This window comes from Scatophagus argus, chromosome 11 (assembly GCF_020382885.2).
Source record: "Scatophagus argus isolate fScaArg1 chromosome 11, fScaArg1.pri, whole genome shotgun sequence".
In the NCBI taxonomy this organism is placed as follows: Eukaryota; Metazoa; Chordata; class Actinopteri; family Scatophagidae; genus Scatophagus; species Scatophagus argus.
In genome coordinates this window covers 13,073,816-13,083,290 of record NC_058503.1, presented here as the reverse complement: position 1 = coordinate 13,083,290, position 9,475 = coordinate 13,073,816, and the positions used below count along the sequence as shown (strand labels likewise).

Genomic DNA, 9,475 nt, shown 5'->3' with positions numbered 1-9,475 from the left:
CTTAAGTTGCTGGATTGGAGCTTTCTGTTTTTCTATTGTTCGGGTTTAGGCTGATAGTTCTCAGGAAGCCTCAGAGGCTTCTCAAAGGAGTAAGTGCACACTTCATGGCACGGCTACTCTTAAAATGGAACTGATGTTTTATAAATAATTTCAAAGTTACAAACATCAGCCTCACAATCACAGCGTTTCAATGATATTCATTTGGCATAAGTCAGTTTCATTTCTGTGTGCTTTTCATCAGAAATGGCTTAAAAAGTAGAGTTAGTCTGAATTTTTCATGTCTTGGGCTTACTGGGGACAGTGGCCGTGTTCATCAGTTGCACACGTCTGACAGTGCATGGCAGCAGAAATAACAAAATGGTCACAAACCCCAACTGCACTCCCCGGGTCACACAGGCTGTTTAAATTTTAAAGAGACTAGCATCAAACCAAACAGTTGATAACAGGTCAGTAGCAGGTGATAAAAGAAGTTTTCGTAGGGACATTAGCCCTTCCACTAACTTTGTGATTCCTGACATTATATCCTCAGCATTTGTTATGCCAAATGAAACACGTCTGAGAGCACGAAGCAGTCATAGGCATTACTCTCAGGGGTTGTACCCAGAGGATTGCAGTATTTCACAAGTGTTACTTTGCTATGGAATTGCTATGAGACAAAATTATCACATTTATAATTATGCGTGAATTTTACATATCATCATCTGTATTCACAATTTTCCATTTTTTTCTCTTTCTTTTTTTGTTTTTTTGGAGGGGGAGCTCAGTTGAGCAGCGTGGTTCATTCTCCCACAGAATTACTACTTCCATAGGGCTGCGTTAATTACTGTCATTGTATGGTGAGGTAGAAACAACTGACAGGAATAGAAAGATAAGGAGATAAAAATAACTAACAGCAACATGTTATTTACCCCGGTACAGGAATATTAAATTAATGCTCTTTCACACAGGACTGTGGTTAGGACTTTGCAACAAACTGCATGCTGAATAATCAGTGTGATGAATCCGAGTGGTATGCTGTGAGATCACAAAACAGCAACTGTGAATGAATGCGCTGTGAAACAAATGGTCTCAAAGTATTCAAAATGAACTGAAATAATACAGTTTACAAAAATCCTTATGTGTTATTCTGTCATTTTTAATTGTGCAAACTGCAATAAAGACTAAATTGCACAGTGGAAAACAGTGACTGCGTTTCCTTCTTAAGAAAGTACTTAGAGGATGTGCTTAAATCTGTACAAACTGGAACAGAGAAATAAATTGTTGGATTTTAATATGCTACAATCACTGCTTTCTTTATTGGTGCTCTCCTCAGGATAAAGAAGCATATGTAATTTGTTTTTGTTTGTTTTTGTTTTGGGTGAATCATCTCAGGTATTGAGACAGGAGGCCCATGCCACATGTATATCCACTGAACATCATGATCACCTGCCCTGAGATTAATTTGCTGTGAGCTTTGCGGTAAAGAATCACGTCTAGGTCTGGTCTGGCTGGGCGACCCTTAAAGGACATCAGTAATGAGCAGGTGGAAGAGTGCACTTCTGCGTAGACGCGTGTCTTGGTGTGTCCAGGGAGGACACCTAATAAGGGTTTAAAAGCCACAACTGTCCTCCGCCCCTTAGCAGGCCTCCAGCTGTCTTTTCTGTCAAAGGGCACCCTGATTCCCTCTGACAGAGCAGATCACTGATGGCAGGAAACCACAGGGGGCGATAGTTATGTTAGCATAGCACAAAGCACTCACGCTTGATCAGATTAGTCGTGCTAGTTAATTAAAGACTTAAGGTAAATACAGGTTTTGTCCTTTATTTTTGTTTTCTAAAATCAAAAATCCAGGAAGAAAGGAAGAAATACTTCACTTTGATTTATTGATGGAAATTGCAATGTGACGTCTGGAAAACAACATATAAATAACTTAAAGGCCATCTTAAATGCATTCCCATGAAATTTTTAGTGCTGCTGTAATATAAGCCACTACCTGTCATGAATCCCAAATAACCTTGGCTCTATCCTCTTAGTTCAGCCCAGTGTGCCTCATTCCTTATTACTGGCCTGACAAGGAAATGTTTACCCATCCGACAAGAGACAAGCCATTTCATAGTCGGAAAAAGCAATTTCACCTGACTGGAGTAGCACACTATGTCCCCATATCCTTGCTGGTTATAATTTTGTTGTCATTTTTTGTGCTGTGATCATATCATTGAAGTGACAGTGCTGGGCATTAGGTAAAGTCCCTAAGCTGGTGCTCACTTTCAGGCTTTTTCTCTCCTTGTCATTCACATTGATTAGATTAGACCCAGGTGGCAAGCAGATTTCTTTGGCACAACAATAAAAAATGGTGATATGACGCTTGAGGGGGGAAAAAAATAGCTCTTTGTTTAATGCTCAGCTGCACATTGCAAAAAAAAAAAGAAAAAAAAAAGAAGTGAGTTTATTTAAAATGCTTTTTTTTTTTTTTTTAAAAAAAGATAATAATTACACATTTTTGTGTTATCACAGATTATTGAAGGATGTTGTTGCAATTCTGCTTGGGATTTTTATAATATGGCTGCACTGAAAAATTGCAGGTGTTACGCATGCACTTTTAAGGATTTAAGTTTAAAAAGTATGATCATTTTGGATCCAGAATAGCATACTGATTGGGAGGCTGGGCGTTAAGCTGAGCTGGTCTGGGTGGGGGTGGGGTGGGGTGGGTGGGTGTTGTACAAGGCTGGTGGCAAAGGACCCAACCTGCACTATGCTGTCTCCCCGAGGGACAGGGCTGGCCACGGGCATAACAAATCAGCCCCCCACCTTCCCCCACTCCTCTTTGGTTATGTCCACTAGCTGGCTGAGCCAATAGAAAGAGAGGACTTAGCCCAATAAATAGGCAACCAGAACACCTGGGGAAACAAGCCGAGTTGTTGCACGGGTGTTCAACAATTGGTTTGGTCAGGGGGAAAAAAAACAAGCTCATTTTGCTTATTAAAGATCAGCGATGGAAGTGAACCATAATCCTGTAATGAGGAGAGCAGAGAGCGGCCTCTTTTTCTTGGGCTCAGACAAGCCTGTGCTTGCATGTTTCACAGGAATAGATTGCTGGACCCTATAGCCCTACTGTAATGACCCCTCTTGTTAGCTTCAGAGATTCATAGCTGTTCATTAGAGATACAAACTCGTGGATGTACCCGCTACTGAAATCTTCTCTTAACCTTGTCTGGTTCGGATTGTACAATGCACACTTGCTGGTTAATGACATCTCAGTATAATCGCATCAAAAGTTATTCAGTGAGGTGGAAATTTTTTCATTTTTTTCATTTTTTTGTGACACAGTAGTCAGTGATGTGGCACTGCAGTGTTTGATACTGAAAGGTGTGTTGTCTGGACCGTTCACACGAGAGGGACATTTAGAAACACGTTTTGATATAATGCAACTGCACGAATAATCGCCATAAACTACCACTTAAAACCATTTTTAGCAGCTTTCTGGCACACGTGTCATGAAGCTTGTTTGAATTAAATTAATATTCCAGTTAACTGGAAATGTATAAATCCAGTAAAACATAACAAGTAGGTGTTTACACTGAACTCTGGACTGAGTTTCTTTTTCTTCTTCTTCTACTCATACTTTATTTCAGCTTCTGAATCCACGTCATCCTGACAAAGTTTCATTATACTGCTTCATTTCAAGTAGTTCTGGACATCTTGAAGGTTCTCTTTTCTATTTTAATTCTTCTGCACTGAACCAACGATGAACTTAGCTCTTTGTTCTCTAATCTATCTCAGAGACCTGCTGACATCAAATTGGATCTTTATTTGAATATAATTTTGTGACAAATGCCTTCCTTTTTCTTTCTTCCAGATCTCATTGTGTATAACCAATCAGACTTAATATGAGTTTTAATGAGCTTCCAACTCTTTAGCTTCTTTAAAAGACAAAGACTGATTTGATTAAATTATGTTAAAACAACCTTAAAACAACAGTCCCTAACATATTTGCTGTTGTAATCCCCCACCTCCTCCTTTACTTTCTGTGAGCTGCATTCAGCCCACTGGCTCCTAACTTTAGGGCATAAAATATTTACCAGCCCTGGGACTCATAAACACATCTTCAGTGGGACGCCATGATTTCACGCTATATCACAAACATTTTAAGGCATCAGATGCACTGCCTGTCATGGACTGTCATTTTTGGCGTGTTAATAATATATCTTGGTTTCTTCGGCAGACATACTTTGGCACTCATAGCACATAAATAGGTAAATAACGCGGATAAATAGGTAAACAACGCAGGTGATGTTAGAGCTGAAAACCATCCTTATAACCAGCATATGCTTTATCTTTATTTTATTTCATTTTTTGCTTGTTTTTGTTCATGTGAATTAGAAGAAAGAGTCGGATTCCATATGTTTTAATCAAATATAGGCCCGTGTCACGCTACAAACAAATCACTTTGCTCACAGCGCTCCACAGATTGTCCTAATTAAGAGCTGTCTAATTAAATTACAGCCTTGACTTAACCAATAGCAGTACTCGTTTCATTAGCAAAGCAGGGAGAGTGATGAAAAGAAAATCCTTCCTGATTGCAGGATGGTGTCAATTGGCTAATTTGCTGCCTCCGGTACCTCAAGTCATAGTAAGGCGTTTTCGTTAGATTAGTAAAGGCGTGTGCAAAAGCTTGTGATATATGTTGAGCTAATAGTGGCTTCCTATTGAGCTATGCAGGTCGAGAATTGCATCTCGCCCGCGAGTGATCTGTCCAAGAAATTTATGAATGTGGGCAGTGGCTTTTCGAGCTCCGATGGATCAGAGCTTTCGTTGCAGGACCATCCTATTATATGTGCAAGTGACAACCTGGAGAGAAGTTCACCTCTGAAAAAAAACTCTAGGGAGATGACGAATCAGTCAGAGGCAGACAATTTTCCCGACTCCAAGGACGCATCGGGGGACGTCCAGAGGGGCAAACTCTCTCCTGATCTTCACGGAGTCTCTGACATCCGTCATAATTTCGATGGATCTGCAGAAAGGTGCATCTTTTCTCCATCCACCCAGCCACAGCCAGTCTCAGCAGCTCCCAGTGCCATGTTCCCTTACCCGAGCCAGCATGGACCAGCGCACCCGGCTTTCTCTATTGGAAGTCCCAGCCGTTATATGGCCCATCACCCGGTCATAACTAATGGAGCTTACAACAGCCTTCTGACCAACACTTCTCCTCAAGGCTACCCGGCAGCGGGCTACCCTTACGCGCAACAGTATGGACACACGTACCAAGGAGGGGCTTTTTACCAGTTCTCCACCGCGCAGGCAGGACTGGTGCCGGGGAAAGCGCAGGTGTACCTGTGCAACAGGGCCCTGTGGCTGAAGTTTCACAGACACCAAACAGAGATGATCATCACAAAGCAAGGACGGTAAGTGCGCGCACAGCAACGTGCGGCTTGTCTGTCATACACCTGCAGAATTAGTCGATTTTTCTGGCGGCACAAAATTGACGCGTATTAACATGGAATCATCGCCCTGAATTAAAAGGATAACGCACTTGGTATCACACCAAGAAAAACTGGGAATATAATCTGAGTTTTCTGCCTTTTTTATTTTTTTTTTATGAGGGGCGTTTTCTAAATCTGCGTTTCTTTATTTTCCACAGACGAATGTTCCCTTTTCTAAGCTTCAACATTTCTGGCCTCGACCCAACTGCTCACTACAATATATTTGTGGATGTAATACTTGCTGATCCAAATCACTGGCGATTTCAAGGAGGCAAGTGGGTGCCATGTGGAAAAGCAGACACAAATGTAATAGGTATTATAATCGATTTATTCCTACATTTGTTGCACCGTTAACGTTTTTAATACCATAGCATGTTTGATATATTTTGGCCAGTGTGTGTGATTTAGAAATCAGATTTAAAAAAAAATATAAACAGACAAACAAAGTCATTTTAAATAATAAGCCGAACAGTTTGTGTTTTATATTCCCGTATTTTCGCGTATCCTTTTCAGGAAATAGGGTTTATATGCACCCGGATTCGCCAAACACCGGTGCGCACTGGATGCGCCAGGAAATATCATTTGGAAAGCTAAAGCTTACAAACAACAAAGGTGCCTCCAACAACACGGGGCAGGTAATGCAAAACCACACGCAATGCTTCAATCGAAAATATTATTTTTGATTATTTATGTAATAACAGTCGGGAAAAATCCAGTTGTTTTCCCACTTACTTTTCCTAATTATTGTTTTTCATCTGGAAATTTTATTTTTTCTAAACTAGATGACTGGCTGTATTTTTCACAGCACAACAACAGTCATAAAAATAATGATAAGATCGAACTGAACGAGTTTCTGTCTTAATCATCCACCCAAAAGTTTGAAGCTGAGTTTCTGACGTATATTCCGTCTTTTAACTGAATCTCCAGATGGTGGTTCTCCAGTCTCTCCACAAGTACCAGCCCAGGCTCCATGTGGTGGAAGTAAACGAGGATGGGACGGAGGACACCAGCCAACCAGGAAGAGTCCAGACTTTCACCTTCACAGAGACGCAATTCATCGCCGTCACAGCTTACCAGAACACCGACGTACGAGCTCTTCATACTTCACACGAAGCTGCAAATGTCCACCCAAGCGAGTCTCTTATCCGTTTTTAACCAATTCATTATCACTGAAAGAAAGGGACAGAATTTTCTACATTTTAGAATATTATTTATGACTTTTATTATTATTATTATTATTGAAACAAAGTAGAGCGCTGTGGATTTTAACTGGACTGAGGAAATCAAATTCAAGCAAGACTTTGAATGGGAATCACTTGGTCCTCTTGGCTCGATTTCTTACACAAAATAAGACTCGTTACTAAATAAAAACACAGATTTTAAGATTGACGCTGCAGCACCCTGAACTCCAAACACACGCCTTTTGTTTTCTAATTAATGTATTACTTACTTATTTATTTTATTTTCACAGATTACGCAATTGAAAATTGATCACAATCCGTTTGCTAAAGGATTTCGGGACAACTATGACACGTAAGATTTTCTTTCTTCTTAGCATTTTTTTTTTGAATATATATATTCAACCGTAATTTGGTTAAATGTTGTTTTATTCCATGCTGCTGTAGTTGGAATTCATAAAAATATCAACAACAGTTTAACTTCATTAAAAGGCATAAAAACACTTCATTTTGCTGAATTTTCGGTGAATTTGTATCCAAATTTGAGGGGACTCACGAGCTCTCGATAATCAATTGAACATGGGCATGAAAAAGTAAGGGATTTTGTACCTCTGAATTGAGTGAAATTGAGGAATTTTTAATTTAGCAGTCAAAACATGTCATGTAAACATCCGAAGAAAAAGTAAACACTGATACCCAAACATTAGTTCAAATTGCTTTGACTAATGTCTATTAAGGACAACGTTGTTCTTTCATTCGAGTCCACCTTGTCTCGCACTCAAAATAAGTGAATACTGAACAAAAACCAAGTGACGACTTTTTGGAAAATGTAACCCTGCACACATCGACGCTTTTCTTTTTCTTTGTATAAGACAGTGGAACTTTTTCGACTTAATACATTTGCGTAAATATTAGAATTATCTTAAGAAAAGGTTCCACTAATGACACGTGAGAATCTACTAAATATAGTGGTTTATTTGGTAAAATGGATATTAACCTAAATTTCGGTGATTTTTTTTTTTGTTTTGTTTTGTTTTAGAGAACTGGCCATGGCGCACCGTTTAGTAACCGAATTGTTTCTCTGTTTTTCTCTCCATCTTTTCAGTGTCTACACAGGCTGCGACATCGACCGCCTAACTCCATCACCGGGTGACTCTCCGCGTTCACAGATCGTGCCGGGTGCGAGATATGCCATGCCTAGCTCTTTCCTGCAGGACCAATTTGTCAGCACTTATGCCAAATCTCGCTTTCACCCTGGCATGGGGACTGGTCCTGGCACGGAGCGCAGCGTCCCACTCGGCAACAGCTTGCTATCCCCGCAGCAAAGCGAGGAGCCCACTGTTGCCACCCCCCCGCAGCGATGGTTTGTCACCCCTGCCAACAACCGACTGGACTTTGCTGCCTCGGCATACGACGCCGCTGATTTCGCCGGTAACGCGGCCACCTTGCTGTCCTACGCAGCGGCCGGAGTGAAGGCTCTTCCCCTGCCGACTGCAGGCTGCTCCAACCGGCCTCTTGGCTATTACGCAGACCCGTCGGGCTGGGGAGGACGCACGCCGCCGCAGTACTGTGGTGTGAATAGCAAATCGAGCTCGGTCTTTTCCTGCTGGCCCGCTAACTCTATCGGTGGCAGAGCGGGCACCAACTACCTGTCTGAGGAGGGAGACTCCATCCCGACAGAGAGGTCACCCATCGGCGGCTCGGAGGAGACCAAACCCAAAGACATAACATCAGAGTCGAACTGGATAGAGACCCCGTCCTCCATTAAGTCCATCGATTCGAGCGATTCTGGTATCTTTGAACAGGCCAAAAGGAGAAGGATCTCACCTTCTGCCACGCCGGTGTCAGAGACAGTGTCCCCGCTAAAGTCTGAGCTGCTGACACCGAGGGAGTGTGAGAAAAACTGCACAAAGGACATTGGTTATTACAACTTCTATACTCACAGTTAAAATACAAGTCTGAAAAAATCTATCTATCTATCTATCTATCTATCTATCTATCTATCTATCTATCTATCTATCTATCTATCTATCAACAGGTTACTCATTAAAAATAAAAAAGACGAATAAGGACTGCCACTTCCTCAATTAATGGCCAAAAAAAAAAAAAAAAAAAAGTAAATTCTTCCACTACTGACTGCTCTGTTCTGCCATGGGTCTGACGCCTTGTTTCCACACTGCTGAGTAAGAAACACTGTAATTATGAATATAATGTACATAATACTGGTGATAGTGAGTGGATGTACACAAAATAGATTAAATCTGATTCATAAGTAGTGTTTTAAAAAAAATGCGAATCCTCTTCTGTTAAGTAGCCTGAACTGTTAGTAAAGAAAGATATTGAGAAATCTGTACATGAAATGTTCTTGTGTAGCATATACTGGCATAATAACCCGTCAGTGGAAAAACAAAAAACAAAACATCTATGTATTTTGTACTTTATTAAAGCTGTAGGCTACCAAAAGTTTATGACGTTACTGGTCACTGCAACCTTCATGATATCTGTGGCAAAATAAGTTATACATGTTGGTAATGTAGACTTAGCCTCTTTTTTAAAATTTATTTCAGCTGCTTATTTTAGCCTGTGTGCTACGCTGTTGTGAAAATTACTGTATCTGCTGTACTGTGGTTGAAACGTAATAAATAATGTTACCATGACGAAAAGTAAGATATTTTTTTCTTCTTTCTGAACTGATATAAAATGATGTAAAGTGTATTTTAACAGGCAGAGACTTTATTTGGCTGTTTTTCTTGAACGCCTCACGTGGAGGGCATTAATTCAGGGCGGTTTGCACGAGGACACTTTGAAGGTGCTGCCGACAACCGTGAATTAGATATT

General features: G+C 40.7%; 1 protein-coding gene across 1 annotated transcript; it reads left to right on the top strand.

The window, feature by feature from the left end:
• The first annotated feature begins 4,576 nt into the window (after positions 1 to 4,576).
• tbr1b (T-box brain transcription factor 1b) lies at positions 4,577 to 9,265 on the top strand. Its single transcript, XM_046403597.1, has 6 exons — positions 4,577 to 5,381; positions 5,618 to 5,772; positions 5,973 to 6,094; positions 6,387 to 6,545; positions 6,931 to 6,992; positions 7,743 to 9,265. Exons 1-6 carry the CDS (start codon positions 4,693 to 4,695, stop codon positions 8,584 to 8,586), a joined length of 2,031 nt encoding a protein of 676 aa, XP_046259553.1. The 5' UTR covers positions 4,577 to 4,692; the 3' UTR covers positions 8,587 to 9,265.
• Positions 9,266 to 9,475: the final 210 nt, after the last annotated feature.

What these genes read in the sequence shown, in the direction of transcription:
- tbr1b (XM_046403597.1), top strand. Translation starts at nt 4,693, where the DNA reads ATGCAGGTCGAGAATTGCATCTCGCCCGCGAGTGATCTGTCCAAGAAA. An exon ending in ATCATCACAAAGCAAGGACG is followed by an intron (nt 5,382 to 5,617) that starts GTAAGTGCGCGC and finishes TATTTTCCACAG; the next exon opens with ACGAATGTTCCCTTTTCTAA. An exon ending in AGCAGACACAAATGTAATAG is followed by an intron (nt 5,773 to 5,972) that starts GTATTATAATCG and finishes TATCCTTTTCAG; the next exon opens with GAAATAGGGTTTATATGCAC.